The sequence below is a fragment of the Panthera leo genome, chromosome A1 (assembly GCF_018350215.1).
Source record: "Panthera leo isolate Ple1 chromosome A1, P.leo_Ple1_pat1.1, whole genome shotgun sequence".
Classification (NCBI taxonomy): domain Eukaryota; kingdom Metazoa; phylum Chordata; class Mammalia; order Carnivora; family Felidae; genus Panthera; species Panthera leo.
The window spans coordinates 144830887-144848259 of NC_056679.1; the positions used below are offsets into that span (position 1 = coordinate 144830887).

At 33.4% G+C, this 17373-nt stretch overlaps 1 protein-coding gene across 3 annotated transcripts in view; it reads right to left on the reverse strand.

Moving 5' to 3' along the window:
- Positions 1 to 17373, reverse strand: part of SSBP2 (single stranded DNA binding protein 2) — a 316598-nt gene that overhangs the window by 18880 nt on the left and 280345 nt on the right. For all 3 annotated transcript variants that reach the window (XM_042942559.1, XM_042942541.1, XM_042942550.1), the window contains 5 exons: positions 15154 to 15189; positions 13283 to 13337; positions 9940 to 10010; positions 6879 to 6957; positions 4341 to 4369 (listed from right to left, as the gene is read on the reverse strand). In XM_042942559.1, coding sequence (XP_042798493.1) covers positions 4341 to 4369; positions 6879 to 6957; positions 9940 to 10010; positions 13283 to 13337; positions 15154 to 15189 — 270 coding nt within the window. The remainder of the gene's footprint in view (positions 1 to 4340; positions 4370 to 6878; positions 6958 to 9939; positions 10011 to 13282; positions 13338 to 15153; positions 15190 to 17373) is intronic.

Below are 17373 nucleotides of genomic sequence, written 5' to 3' on the forward strand. Positions count from 1 at the left end.
GGGACTTTAATACTCCACTTACAACAATGGATAGATCATCTAGACACAGGATCAATAAAGAAACAAGGGCCCTGGGGCGCCTGGGTGGCTCAGTCGGTTAAGCGTCCGACTTCAGCTCAGGTCACGATCTTGCGGTCAGTGAGTTCGAGCCCCACGTCGGGCTCTGGGTTGATGGCTCAGAGCCTGGAGCCTGCTTCCGATTCTGTGTCTCCCTCTCTCTCTGCCCCTCCCCCGTTCATGCTCTCTCTCTGTCTCAAAAATAAATAAACGTTAAAAAAAAAAAAAAAAAAAAGAAAGAAACAAGGGCCCTGAATGATACATTGGATCAGATGGACTTGACAGATATATTTAGAACTCTGCATCCCAAAGCAACAGAATATACTTTCTTCTTGAGTGCACATGGAACCTTCTCCAAGATAGATCATATACTGGGTCACAAAACAGCCCTTCATAAAATACAAGAATTGAGATCATACCATGCATACTTTCAGACCACAATGCTATGAAGCTTGAAATCAACCACAGGAAAAAGTCTGAAAAACCTCCAAGAGCATGGAGGTTAAAGAACACCCTACTAAAGAATGAATGGGTCAACCAGGCAATTAGAGAAGAAATTAAAAAACATATGGAAACAAATGAAAATGAACATACAACAATCCAAACGCTTTGTGATGCAGCGAAGGCAGTCCTGAGAGGAAAATACATTGCAATCCAGGCCTATCTCAAGAGACAAGAAAAATCCCGAATACAAAATCTAACAGCACACCTAAAGGAAATAGAAGCAGAACAGCAAAGACACCCCAAACCCAGCAGAAGAAGAGAAATAATAAAGATCAAAGCACAAATAAACAATATAGAATCTAAAAAAACTGTAGAGCTGATCAATGAAACCAAGAGTTGTTTTTTGAAAAAAATAAACATAATTGATAAACCTCTAGCCAGGTTTTTTTTAACCTTCTCAAAAAGAAAATGGAGATGAGCCAAATAGATAAAATCATGAATGAAAATGGAATTACGACCAATCCGTCAGAAATACAATTATCAGGGAATATTATGAAAAATTATATGCCAACAAACTGGACAACCTGGAAGAAATGGACAAATTGCTAAGCACCCAGACACTTCTAAAACTCAAACAGGAAGAAAGACAAAATTTGGACAGATCCATAATCAGTGAAGAAATTGAATCAGTTATCAAAAATCTCCCAACAAATAAGAGTCCAGGACCAGATGGCTTCCCTAGGGAATTCTACCAGACATTTAAAGCAGAGATAATACCTATCCTTCTCAAGCTGCTCCAAAAAATAGAAAGGGAAGGAAAACTTCCAGACTCATTCTATGAAGCCAGTATTACTTTGATGCCTAAACCAGACAGAGACCCAGCAAAAAAAGAGAACTACAGGCCAATATCCCTGATGAATATGGATGCAAACATTCTCAACAAGATACTAGCAAATCGAATTCAACAGCATATAAAAAGAATTATACACCATGATCAAGAGGGATTCATTCCTGGGCTGCAGGGCTGGTTCAACATTTGCAAATCAGTCAATGTTGAAACATCACATTAATAAAAGAAAAGATAAGAACCATATGATCCTGTCAATCGATGCAGAAAAAGCATTTGACAAAATTCAGCATCCTTTCTTAATAAATACCCTCGAGAGAGTTGGGATAGAAGGAACATACTTAAACATCATAAAAGCCATTTATGAAAAGCCCACAGCTAATATCATCCTCATTGGGGAAAAACTGAGAGCTTTCCCCCTGAGATCAGGAACATGACAGCGATGTCCACTCTTACCGCTGTTGTTTAACATAGTGTTGGAAGTGTTAGCATCAGCAATCAGACAACAAAAGGAAATCAAAGGCATCAAAATTGGCAAAGATGAAGTCAATCTTTCACTTTTTGAAGATGACATGATATTATACGTGGAAAATCAAACAGACTCCACCAAAAGTCTGCTGGAACTGATACATGAATTCAGCAAAGTCGCAGGATACAAAATCAATGTACAGAAATCAGTTGCATTCTTATACACTAATAATGAAGCAAGTGAAAGACAAATAAAGAAACTGATCCTATTCACAACTGCATCAAGAAGCATAAAATACCTAGGAATAAACCTAACCAAAGATGTAAAAGATCTGTATGCTGAAAACTATAGAAAGCTTATGAAGGAAATTGAAGAAGATATAAAGAAATGGAAAAACATTCTGTGCTCATGGATTGGAAGAATAAATATTGTCAAAATGTCAATACAACCAAAGCAATCTACACATTCGATGCAATGCCAATCAAAATTGCACCAGCATTCTTCTCGAAGCTAGAACAAGCAATCCTAAAATTTGTATGGAACCCCAAAAGACCCCAAATAGCCAAAGTAATTTTGAAGGAGAAAACCAAAGCGGGAGGTATCACAATCCCGGACTTTAGCCTCTACCAAGCTGTAACCATCAAGACAGCATGCTATTGGCACAAAAACAGACACATAGACCAATGGAATAGAATAGAGACTCCAGAATTGGACCCACAATTGTATGGCCAGCTAATCTTTGACAAAGCAGGAAAGAATTTCCAATGGAAAAAAGACAGTCTCTTTAACAAATGGTGCTGGGAGAACTGGACAGAAACATGCAGAAGAATGAAACCAGACAACTTTCTTACACCATTCACAAAAATACACTCAAAATGGATGAAGGACCTGAATGTGAGACAGGAAACCATAAAAACTAGAGGAAAAAGCAAGAAAAAACCTCTGTGACCTCAGCTGTAGCAATTTCTTACTTGACACATCCCCAAAGGCAAGGGAATTAAAAGCAAAAATGAACTACTGGGACCTCATGAAGATAAAAAGCTTCTGCACAGCAAAGGAAACAATCAACAAAACTAAAAGGCAACCAATGGAATGGGAAAAGATATTTGCAAATGACATATCAGACAAAGGGCTAGCATCCAAAATCTATAAACAACTCACCAAACTCCACCCCTGAAAAATAAATAATCCAGTGAAGAAATGGGCAGAAAACATGAATAGACACTTCTCTAAAGAAGACATCCGGATGGCCAACAGGCACATGAAAAGATGCTCAACGTCGCTCCTCATCAGAGAAATACAAGTCAAAACCACACTGAGATACCATCTCATGCTGGTCAGAGTGGTTAAAATGAATAAATCAGGATACTATAAATGCTGGAGAGGATATGGAGAAATGGGAACCCTCTTGCACTGTTGGTGGGAATGCAAACTGGTGCAGCCGCTCTGGAAAACAGTGTGGAGGTTCCTCAGAAAATTAAAAATAGATGTACCCTATGACCCAGCAATAGCACTGCTAGGAATTTACCCAAGGGATACAGGAGTGCTGATGCATAGGGGCACTTGTACCCCAATGTTTATAGCAGCACTTTCAACAATAGCCAAATTATGGAAAGAGCCTAAATGTCCATCAACGGATGAATGGATAAAGAAGATGTGGTTTATATATACAATGGAATACTACTTGGCAATGAGAACGAATGAATTCTGGCCATTTGTAGCAACATGGATGGAACTGGAGAGTGTTACGCTAAAAGAAATAAGTCAGGCAGAGAAAGGCAGATATCTTATGTTTTCACTCATATGTGGATCCTGAAAAACTCAACAGAAGACCGGGGGGGAGGGGAAGGGGGAAAAAAAATTACAGAGAGGGAAGGAGGCAAACCATAAGAGACTGTTAAATACTGAGAACAAACTGAGGGTTGGGGAGGATGGGAAAGTGGGGTGATGGGCATTGAGGAGGGCACCTATTGGGATGAGCACTTGGTGTTGTATGGAAACCAATTTGACAATAAATTACATATTAAAAAAACACTTTGTTCAAAAACAAAATTTATAAGGTTATTCTAATAATCTTAACAAGAGTTCCATGTGGAATGAAATACAAATAAAAAACAACACAGAGGGTTGCCTGGTTGACTCTTGATTTCGACTCAGGTCATGATCTCATGGTTGTGAAATCAAACCCTGTGTCTGGGCTCTGTGCTCGGTATGGAGTGCCACCCCCCCTTCTTTTTTTTTTTACTTAATTTTATTTTTTAATTTACATCCAAGTTAGTTAGCATATAGTCCAAAAATGATTTCAGGAGTAGATTCCTTAATGCCTCTTACCCATTTAGCCCATCCACCCTCCCGAAACCCCTCTAGTAACCCTCTATTTGTTCTCTCGGTATGGAGCCTTTTTAAGATTCTCTCTCCTTCTCTCTGCCCCTCCCTTGCTCATGTGTGCTTGTTTTCTCTCTCTCAAAAAACAAACATAAACAACCCAAAACACAAAAAACCAAGAGATTATACAATACTCACCTTGGAAATACTGTCCATATCTCCTGACCCTGAAACAAAATATGAAAAGAAAATGTTTATTAGATAATAATTTCATATACAAATTAAGTATTCCTTTAATATAAATAAATGCAGTACACTCTTTGTATTTTCCAGTATGTATCTCCTTAATTTTTTAATCTTAAAAAATTATTTACTCAGAGTGCCTGGGTGACTCAGTTGGTTAAGCATCCTACTCTTGGTTTTGGCTCAGGTCATGATCTTATGGTTTCTGAGTTTGAGCCCTGCATCAGGCTCCATGCTGACAGTGCAGAACTTGCTTAGGATTCTCTCTCTCTCCCTCTCTCTCTGCCCCTCCCCTGCTCATGGTCTCTATCTCAAAATAAATAAATAAACTTAAGAAAATTCGTTTTCTCTTATACTGTCTAGTGAGTAAGTATCATCGATGGCAATGCAAGGATGAGCTGTACCTCTCGCTCTGAACCATCTTTTTTGTTTATTTTTGTAATGGTAGAATTAAGAAAAGTATCATTATCATAAATTCCTGAAAATGAAATGTAAGAGAGATCACTTATAAATCGTATTCAATTCAAATTTTTAAAATGTATGTATGTATGTATATGTATATATAGACAGCGAGAGATAAATATATTTGAAACGATGCTTCTAAATCTGACAAAATATAAGATGGACATCTGCAATATTTAAAAATATTATGAGCCATATTTTACTATAATAACCAAAGTGAAGAATTTTTAATAACATTAAAAAATTGACAGCAATCAATATTCATGGCAATCCATCAAAAGTAAGAATGTTTTTATAATACTGTAATTTTAAGTAGATTCCTGGGAGAAATGAAAAATCAATACTAATTTCTTACTTAAGAAGTGGAATCATACATTAGGTAACAAGGAACAATAATCAGATCTTTGCCACATGTTAGCTTTATTTTTAACCATTTTAACAATTAATTTTTTGGCATAAACATATTCTACTATTTTAATAGTAAAACATTCAGTTATAGTCACAAATAAAGTTAGTGCTTATAAACATACATAATACATTGATACATATTGAATGCACATATGTAATTATGTAGATATAAATATGTGTAATAATGTTTATTATAAAAAGTAATAAGCCACATGCCAAGCATATGTGAAACTCTTCCTCAAATTCTATTCTAGTGAATAACTGAAAATTTTCTATGACCAAATGTCATATTTTTAAAAATAATTTTACAAATTAAAAGATTGGAAAGTGAGTTATGTTGCAATACATTAAAAAATAAAATTCTAGAACAGTGCTGACAGGTAGAGCTTTGTGTGATGATGGAGATGTTTCTCTACTCTATGTTTCATTATGGTAGCCATTAGCTACACATGGCCATGTACATTTGATAGGAGGCAGTGCAGCTGAGGAAGTAAACTTTACATTTTATTTAATTTTGACTTAAAATTAAATAGTCACACATGGCTAGTCACTACCATAATTGATCAGTGCAAATTAAGGCTTTGATATCTAGGCAACACATGTACGTATATAAAACAAGTATGGACCTTAAAAGCTCAAAAGTCTAGCAACAGGTTGCAAATAGTTTCTTGATTATTGAAGTTACAGAGCTTTTCAAAGTATTAGAGGCTGGTGTTTGGGCCGAGTCGTGGAATCTGTGTACAACCTAAGTTACTCATGGGCATAGTTATTCCAACTTAAGTAAAAGATGGTTCTTTTTCAAAAGAAAAAAAAGATCATAAGCGTCTATCCCCATTGTCAACTTTTAGCTTATGTTACTGTTACTTAAAACATATATAAACATAAAATAAGTGTAGTTGTTTTATGGGTTTTGTTTTGGATTTGCATTTGGCCTGCCTATATGTACAGTGCACTGTGTGATCTAATCGGTTTTGTGTCACTCATCTCTATTTCTCACTGTTGTGAAACTCTTTGTTCTCCGTGAAGACACTGGGCTTCATTTGGTAAGAAGGCATCATTTATGAGGTATGTTTTCAACTATTAGTCATAGTACTCGAAATCTGCTTTGCCACAAGTATGTGCCACTGCTCTCTTTTAAGAAAATCATCCAGATAATCCAGAATATAATTAAATTTTATTTTTAAAAGAGACAAACATTAAAATACAGAAACAAAGTTAAGAAATTCTTGCAGAGAACATAAGTTCCTCTGAGACTGCATCTATAGACCTTCGTAGACAAACCAGCTCAGAAGATACTGTAGCTCTCCAGGTGAGGGATATGTAATATGTGCTCAGAGCAGCAATATCTCCTTTTATCATAAAACACTCAGATTTTGATAGGTGAAAGTAAATACCTGTGAATAAGAGCTAGGTTAGAACAATCCTCACATTTCTGATTTTCAAATGATCTCCAGTTATCATAACCAATATTCTGTAAAGTCTCAGTCTGAAGTGAAAGTTGAAGCGTTTTAAAATAAATTCAAAGTAAATAAAGTATACAAAAGCAATTTGCAGACTGTAATATCCACTCTGTAGAATAAAAGTTTTGTTTTGATTTCTAAACATCAAATTGCATATCCTTACCTAAAGAGCCATTCATGTGATGTGACTCCATTCCTCCTAATCCACCCATGGGACCATCTGACCCAGGGCCCATTGGAAACTTTAAAAAATGAAGAGAATTTCTATGATCACACTGAAAACAATTATTTATCTAACGTTACAATATCTATCTTTAACATTGTAAGACACTTCCACAAATTATTTTCATTTCCAAATAATGGAGGTTATTTTCCTAGATTTTTTCAGCCTTACAGATTCTGAAACTGACTGCCCTACTTTCCTCATACCATCTGCTTTATGTTCTGGATCTTCAGGTTAATCCTCATTTACATCCATATTTTCTTCAGATATTCTCAACTACAAAGCACATACATTCCAGTGCAAATTAGAGGATAAACATTCTCTTCTCTGCTATTGACAGATCTTGCTATATAAGCCAGAGATGATTTCTAGGAAGCTGCTAAAAGTATTGACTTATTAATAAGAATAATTCAACATTATTATGCCAACATTAAGATTTTTCTTAGCAGGCAATCTATCTTTGTTCAAATGGACATAATAAATAATTCCATCTTGTAGTTTAAATACATTTAGCTCCTTGGGGACAGCTCAATATAGTTAATTCTTGGCAGTCTCAACTATGTCAGTTCAATGACAATTGGACGTTCTACAGCAGTTATATTTAACATTTTTTAAAGTAGTGGGATTATTTTATTTTAAGTTGGAAGCCCAGTACAAAACAGATGTGAACTGATATACGATGGTGGAGCAGGTGGTGGAGAAGCCATGGCCTGCCCACTCAGTCTTTTCCTATCTCCCTGGAATATTCCTGAGGAAATCTAGAGCCCAGTTTGAAGACAAGTTATCTATAATTATCTTATGTTTACAGTTAAAATAGCCTACTGAAAACCACTTGTTCTTAAAATTTCTGATGCCAAAAGCATTTCTTCCATGTTGTATGGTACAGAATACTGAATGTGGTGTGTGTGTATTTATGTGTGTAGATGGGGTGGTGATGTTTACTAATCAAATAGGCTTTTGGGAGAAAAACAATTGCCCTCAACAGACAACCTGTAACTGTATATAATATATATATGGTTGTTTGGAAATAAGATGGCTTTCTATCACTGGGATCATACAGCCACATGCTTATACATTTTCCCAGGATAATGTCATTTCTGTTGCCTAAAATTTTGTAGCCTTAAAGCATACAGATTGATTTATATATATTCTATTTGGTTTATAAATATTTTATAGATTCTCTCTACATAGATTCTATATATAGATTCTATATATTCTAAGTTGTTTACTTAGAATTAATTTTAGAAATTTAATTTATAAATCAATTAAAGAAATATTAACTTTTTAAGCTATCATTTGAGGTAGCTTAAGAATGATAGCTTAAAGAAATTAACTTTGAACTTACTGTTTTATTCAGCCTTTGTCAAAAGCATAGTAAAGATCTGGGCTGAAAAACTAGTGCTGGTAAGGCCAACACCCTCTGAACTTACTTGGTTCGGTCCCTTCATCTGGCCCCCACAGTGTTTTAAAAGACACAAAGACTATTGGTATGTATGCTTGAAGCACAAAAAACTGCAGTCCTAGCCCTCAGCAGGCATTTGCTTTTACTACCTCTGGCTGAGATGAATGGCATTTGAAAAAGTGACACGATCAGCTTCTACTTTTCTTGGATCTCTTATCTTTGTATTGAGTTAGAGAACCAGAATGGAACATACTTGGATGCTATCAGCTTAGCTGCCCACAGAAATGTCTTCAGTGCCATATGCTCTGGGTTTCCTCTCGCACTCCCTCCATTTTAAATATCAAGTTCTAAGATATGAAACTGCACTATGAAGAGCTTTTCTATATTTTTGCTAAATTTCTAAAATGAACATTGTTCATTATCATATTCAATGTTCATTAAGATCACTGTGGAAACACCCTTTAGACATTACTGATAGGAAATTGTTTCTTTTCTCCTGAAAACCAATTTATTTGATTATATAAAGAGGATAGTGATAACTGAAGGCAGTACTGCTTAAGGGAAATAATATACGAGCTACAACACAAACTTACATAAGTAAACTTATATTTACTAGCAGCCATGTTTAAATAGTAAAAAGAAACGGGTCAAGTTAATTTTAATAATATATTTCATTTATCCTACGTACCAAAATTATTTCAGCATATATTCAGTATAAAAATTTTAATAAAATCTTTTACATTATTTTTTTCATATTAACTCCTCAAAGTCTAGTGTGTATTTTATACATCACATTTCAATTTGGACTGGCCATATTTCAAGTATCATATTATACTGGATGGATTTCAAGTTTCCCTTTAAAGTCTTCACTGCTAAGAAGCTCAATTATAATAATTATTTCATTCCTGTTTTTTGGTATACTTATGAAGATTCCTTTATGTCTTCTGATTTTTATTTAAACTAAGCAGCCTTATATTCATATATGTCTGTGTATTAACTATACCTTGTTATAAATATTTTTGTTAATATGTAGGTCTTATAGATAAATAATTTTCTGTAAGCTTTCATGGAAAAATAACAACCAGATGCATTATTAAGAACACCCAAATTCTTTATGTAGAACTGCTGCATTTCCATATTTAAACTCCAGATTTCAAAAATCTAAAGAAAAACAAGCAAATCCAACTTCCTAATTTATTTCAAGTTTATCAGGATAAAAGAAATAAACAATCACAATGAAAAATTTAGTGATGCTAAAAATGAGGCGAATGTCAATGATTACACATTAACTGTTATTTCAAATAGTGTTAATTATTAAGTACTTGAGATTTTAGATAAAACCACACACCAACATTTTATAATTGATTAGGTTCAGTTTTACATTTAAGTTATAATGATGTGCAATCTTTTGTTATACATTTTTGTATTTTATATTTTTTGTCAATCCAGAACATAGAAGGGATTTGATTATTTTTGGATATCTAGTAAGTTTCTGGATAGTAAAAGAGAAAGCTTAAATAGTATCTAGGAATATTCATTACACTTAGAGTTTGAGCCTTGAAATACATTCCAAAATTAAAAAAAAAAATTCATATTTACATTGGGCCTGTTAGGTCCAGGAGGTACTGCATTCATTAAAGTATACATGTTGTCTCCAGAGTTGGTTGAATCTGAAACAAAACATTACCTAATTAATATCTTTCTTTATAATTTACACCCAAGTCATCACAAAGTAATAATCAGAGATGATCTGCACACACATACATATTAATAGCTGCAGCACTTAAAATAGTCATTACTAATGTTCAGAAACAAATACTTGTAAGTCATTTTCCAACTCAGAAATTACCATTCTGAGGTTTTAAATGAGAATATTTACCTAATATATAAGGGGTAATCACTTGAATAATTCTGGTCAAAAGGAACATTACTTTAAAAATCTCAAATATTACAGTAAAGTTTTTCTTTTCTAAAAAACATGGATACTTTTTGACTTCATTAAGCAATGTGTATAACAAAAATCTCCAAAAATTCAAATTCAGTAGCTTTTCAGTTTTCATTGTTTCCTTAGGCTTCTTATATACTAATTTAAAACAGTTTATTTATCTAATAATTATTAATAGCTGGTGGGATATCCTGGCTTAATTCCAACATAAAGAGAGTATACAATTAGAATGAAAAATTCTCTTGCTTGAAGTAAAAGTCAGCTTCTTCCAGTACAGCTTTTGATGAAATTTTTTTATTCATTTTATTCTTGATTCATTATAGTAAAAATAACTGTAGTGTATATCCATATAAAATAAGTACCATTTTATAATATTAAAAAATTTACATTTCATGTCTGTTAGCTAATTCTAATAAAGTCTCTGAGTACATATGTTTTTATAATGTATTATCTAGAGTAAAAGGCCATATATTTTACATTTAGGAAATATGTTTTTCTATTTTCCCACAATTATACAATTTTCTTAAATATAATGTATCAGGCCTCTCTATTCTGAAAAAAAAAAGTGTTTCAAATCTACATTAATATATCCTACTGCTGAAAAAGCAGAAATGCCCACTTCAGATGGATCTCTATTTGTTTATACTAAGTAAGGTCCCGATCTACTTTTGTGGCCTTAATTATTTATTTTACATCCTTATGTACATTATATTCCTGTCAACTCAGCCTGCTTGTTCTTTCCTGTGTATGATCAACCGTTTAAATCTCCATATTTTTGTTCTTAATTCCTCCAAGTATCTTCTCCCCAGTGTCCATCTACTGAAATTCTGCTCACTACCCCAGGCCCACTGCAAATGTTACCTCTTTCATGAGATTTTGTTTTCTGAAACTTCTGAATTCATGCATGCCCCCTCATCATTGAATTCTGCTTTGCATTCTAGTTAACATTTTGTCTTGTTCTTGTCTTTGTTATAGTAAGTTCATTGAGAGAAGGAAAGAGATCATGTCTTATACTATGTGCCACAGACAATAAATATCTGCTGAGATTTAACTAATGGAATACACTTTATCCCATAAAAATGTATCTTTCAGAAAATTAGTCATTACTAATGACTAAACACAGGAGATCTTCAAATGGTTTTTCATCTTTATTAGCCTAATTTTACTTAACTAATTTTAATAATTAACTTGGAAGGAAAATAGGCCGTATATTTTAAATATATAGAAAGAAAAATAAATTTGTTGTTTTTAATACCAATCAAAAAGATACTTTCATCTATAGAAACACCAAGAGAAGTAAGGTTGGTATTTTCTAGACTTCTTTTTATATACAGAAAAACTTTACAATAAAGTAGACCTTATGGAACCTGTTTTTGGTGGGGAGAGCATTGGCTTCAAATTAGGAATGACTATGCAAAAGATGAGCCCACAGGAGTACGCACAAGGCTAGGAAGACATACTGGTGGCAATTTGTTGGCTTGGAAGGATGGAGAGTAATCAGATTACTTATCACCTGAAAAGTTTAGTGGTTTCTCCAAAAAATTTCATTTATATTGTAGTGAAGTGTTTATTAATCACATGCTACCTTCATAAATTAAACATTAACTTCACATATAAGAATGCAAATGTGGGCAAGATGTTCAATTCGCCTAATTCTATCTTGAATGAATTGTTTCACTTCAATGAAGATGCTCTGAGGACAGAGATCCATGAAATATTTATGATATATTCCAAATCAGTAGTGAAGCAAAGCAAAATTTTGTGTTAATTATCAGATTGATGCTTTTTCAAAATTAAGAAGATTCAAAAATTAAAAATTATTTATTGACATGATCAATGATAGTTAAGTTCAAGCTTCCACACATCTTAGATTTCAACAAATCAGCTAAGAACATATGAATTTAATATTGTAACATAATTCAGTATTTTTTTTATTACAAAAATCTCCCATCTCTTTCATTACCCAGAGGTTAACACTGATAAAGCCTTAGAGCCTATTTCTTTGTCTTTCTACATTTTTGTATGAAATATATTTTACAATAAAATTGTAATCATATTATATTGAATCATGAACATTTATTCTCCATGTCATTAACAATTCTTTGATAATAATTTTAATGGCTACATTATATTCCTAAAAATTAATTTATTACTTTTGCTAAAATTGGATTAGGTTTGTGCCTACTATTTCACTATTAACTATAAAAAAATGAGCACCCTCTACATAAATCTCAGGTTGTATCTCTAATTATTCTCATAGCAGGATGATAGAAAAAAGTGAATATGAACTTTTTCATGGCTCTTGATACATGTTGCCAGAGCAGTTTCTAGGAGGGGTGTACCAATGTAAACTTCCACCATTACAGTCCTCAAGAAGCAACACATTTAATAGTCTATATTAAAGTCTTGAAAAGAAAGGATAAAGCTATTTAAAATCATTATATTCAAAGATCACAGAAATACTGAGGCATTTGAGTTTAAAAATATTAAAAGAAAAAAATCTTCCTCCAGTACACAGTGAATTTATTAGCTACTAAGTACATATGGACATGTAAGCATATTGATATCTATTGATATCTTAGTGAGATAATAGATATGGTGGGTCTGATTAAAGCTAATCCATTGGCTTTACACGGATCCATACATGTATTTCGTGTGTTATGCAGAATTTTTCTAAGTTGTGAGATTTGGATTCTTTTTCAGAGTCTCAAGGAATCTTTGTGTCAGATAAATTATTGGGCAATTCATATAGATCAACACCATTTGCAATCTGATTATATCTATTACTCACACGACAGGAATTTTCTACAGACTTAAAGTAACTGGACAACACTTATTTTTAAGAACACTACTTCTTCCTACTTGCTACCTCTAGTCTACTTCCTGTTACCATCAATGAGATAATGAATACTACTGACTCTCTGTCATAACAATTTCTGTATTTTGTGGTTTTATTCTAATAATCAAATGCCCGTGTGGTTGGTGTGATTACAATACCTGCTGGACTAGGCATGATGGGTGTTCCTGGTGGCCCTCCACCTCCTGGAGGACCCTAAATAATTATACAAAATTTCAGTAAAAATAAGGCATTTCATAAACAATGTAAGGAAAAACAGAAGAAAAGTTAGGCTTATCTATAATAATCCAATTTGAAAACAACAGAGGAATTTTCTCCATAATTTATTTTCTTTGAATGCACAATCATTTCACTATTATGCAAGATATGATTTAGCTTAAATATGTTAAGATTGTTTTAATAAATTTCCAAAAACAATGAGCCTGTAACACTGATGTATTATTCAGGACTTAATCATATCAGGTATAATGAGGTTAAGGAGAAACCATTCATTGGGGCCTTTACAAATCCATAAAACAGAATCATTCATGTGTATCTGTGACTATAATTTTCTTATATTTTGTACCATCATTTTTTATAGGAAACTAAAAACTCAAAGATATTCATATGCTTAAAAAATACATTGATGCTATTTCTTTTTCTATTGGTATCAACTGTAACACTTCTAGAGCATGGAACCTTCTGCTATCATATCAATTAGAAATGAGGGGCAACATTGACTAATGCTGCGGGTTACTAATCAACTGGAAATGGAAATTAGGTGATTCTAAGGTTAGCTCAGTTATTTCAGACAACCAATTCAGGTAAAGGGTTTTAGAATTTTTTAGCTCTAAAGTAATCTGTATAAATTACTAAGTGGATAAATTTGTATTTCATTCTGAAGGTGTAGACACAGCCCACTAATTATTTCAGATTATATATATATATATATATATATATATATATATATATTTGCTATTTAATAAGCAACTTAAATTTCCTTTCAGATAAAATTCTATAATTTCATAAAACTATGTATTAGGCCTATTCTTAAGTGATTTGAGAAAAAAATAGGTTTTACCCACATCTTACTTTCATTTTTGTTTCATAGAGAATGTGAAAAATGTTAGGCCTCTTAGTTTGTATAGCTTAAGAGAACATTGAGCACTAAGTTCACAGGTCCAAAACAGCATGTGCTTTTTACTATGTTCATAAAACACTATTTCTACGGAGAGTAAAATGCTCATTGATCTTCTTAAGCACTCCTTTTTTCCTACCCCAGTTAGCCACCACCTCTGAAAATTTCTTTAGGAAAGATTTTCCTTTTTACCATTTTATCTTTGCTCTTCTGTTAGGCGTTTACTCCTGAATATTATAACAATTTATCTTCCATGGTGGCCTTGAGATGTAGCAAGGATTATAATGTTATGAGGGTTAAAAGGTCATATGTAAGTTCATGAGCTCATGTAAAACCTACTAATTTGACTTTAGGTGTAAATGAATTATTGGAAAATTTTAACATGTACTAAGTAATAATAAGAAGAAAAATAAGTGCTTTCAATATCAAACTATAAAAAAGCCCCCGGCCCCCAAATGACTAGTCATTATTCTGCGATATGATTCCCTTTGTGATCAGGAAACAGTTTAATGTCTTCCTAAACTTTGTGTGTGGTGAGTGGTATGAGGGAGGGGGTGTACCTCATTCTCCTGGAGAACTGCAAATTCAAGCTTGGCATTGTGTAACTGGGTATGGCTTTCTTCATGATTGGACAGAGTGTATTGTATTGGTTTACAGAAACATATGCTAAAGTAAAACACAGTACTCAGGGCAATTTTGGCCAGATTGATAACTGTCTCACTAATGAACATCAACATATGTACTGAGGTTGGCAGACGAAAAACTCAATACATATCAGATGTTCACTTCTTGGCCAATATACAGGGGCTCTTCTTAACATCTGGACAACTATTTCATTGCCCAAATAAAACATAACATCAATTCTTATGAGCAAACAATCCCAAATGTACTTACTACATAATTCCCAGGAGATGCTGAGGAGTATGGTATCTGGAACACGAATAGGACAAAGAAATATATATTTTGATTCATGTGACAATACGGAAACTTACCTACAATGAATCTATATTCTGACTTTTATCAAGTTTTAAAATGTATCACAAAGGATGATAAAGAATAAAGCCGTTTATATCTGTCTGAGTGCTGGAAAATGAATAAATGCAACATTATCTTGAATTTATAAAAAAGAGTGGATTTAGGTCAAGAGAAATTTAGACAGATTTCTAGCTTTAAGTTATACTGGTTTTAGAGCAGTTATACTCACTGCTTGATACTAATGACACTTATTCTGTAATTAGAAAGATATATATTTGTGCAGTGAAAAACCAGAAACCAGAGTTTTTCAAATTAATAGCTTTTACAGATACAACTTCCAATTTATGTGCATTCTGGGATGCATTATTATTATTTTTAAGATGGGTTTCAGGCTACTACATTCATGTGGTACAGGTCAGTACTTGATCTATAGACCTCATGTTTCCCCCCTTTCCTTTCTAATTAGCTACTAGAAACTAATATAACAAATGCAAAAGGTTTTCGTTAATATAAGTCTCCAAAGACTACTAACTTGTGGGGATCAGATATGGATAACAAATTCTCTCCTTCCCTTCAAATCAAGCTCTTAACCAAACTCTTTTCTAGAGATTACATAGTATTAATACAACATTGCTATTATAATTTTAAAAATGAGAAGTAGAAAACAGATATTTAAAAACTAAACACTTGAGTGTTGATATTAATAAAGAAAGCTAAATCTGAATATTTTATTTTTTTTCAAAGAAGCTCATTAGCTCACTTGCATGAAGAATGTGCACATCCAGAGGAGATATTTTTGTCTTGTTCTAGAAAAAGCCATAAACTACTATCTTCTTGCAGGTACATAGCCAGATTAGGACCATTACAGTAGTGAAAAGATGATAGTTCCTTTACCCTAAACCCTCCTTCTAGCCCAATGCCTTCCATATAATTAAACATAAAAATAATATGAAACTATACAGTAAGAAGGAAGTATAACAAAGTTATGATTTTCCTCTAAGTTATTTGAAAATTGTCTCCTTGTTGTTTGGTGTCCACGCTTTGCCTTAAGCACAGACCACATGCCTCTGCGGCCACTGCTTGGTCTGCCTATGGCTAATTCATCCCTGCAGAGGGTCCTTACCAGGCTGCCCAGTATCACTAATGATGGGGATTATTTCCACTATGAGCAGTGAGATCTGATGGCCAGTACACACTAAACTCGGTGCTAGAAATCAACTTTGCTCTCTTGGGCCACTGTTAGTGCATGATCTACCATCCATCTTCTGATTCTTATTATTTTAAACATATGCATTTACTCTCTCCAAATCACTACCTTATCTGTTGGCTCCGATTTTCATCTCCTTATAACTTTAGCATCATGCTCATGTTCTTCTGCCTCTCTCTATTGTCTACCATCATTCTTTACCAACTTTAACATATGAGCTAACCACCCTTTAAATCTTTGGAATTTATACTTTATTGCCTTCCTTCATTTCACAATATACTTCCTTCTCCTCCATTTGTGAGTATGACCACATCCTAGAACTCTTTACACAGAGATCTAAACAACTCCTTTGCCTGACATCTTTCTTATTCCTCATGACACTCACAAATATATTCTATATTCCAACAAGAATCTTCTTCCATTACAATTCCTCCATGTTTTCCCTATTATTTCTGTATTTATTTCCTGTAAGTCCATTATTTCCTTATCAGTTTCCTGCTAAATTGTCTCTGCCACTCCCCCATGCCACCGTCGGCATTTTGTTTCTCTTTCCAATATTTTAAATTCATTATCTCAAAGCCTACTTAGTTTCCATCTCTTTGATCATCCCCTAGCCACCTTTTCTATTTCACAGTAGAGATTTACCAGAGAGAAACACAAAATAAGGGACAAGGTCCAAAATATAATCATGTTCTCCAATTTCAACTTAGTCTTCACTAATAACTGGAAGCATTTTGGCTCAGCCTTCATGGAAGCCCAGAAGCATTCTGTGGTGTGCCAATAAACCGAATAAATTCAGGGGAGAAAAAGGTCCCAATCTGTAGCATTTATCAATTTATGTGGTATGAATATTCCCACATGAAATATTTCAAGCTACCAATGATTCTTTTTTTTAAATTTTTATTTATTAATTTTAAAAATTTATTTATTGT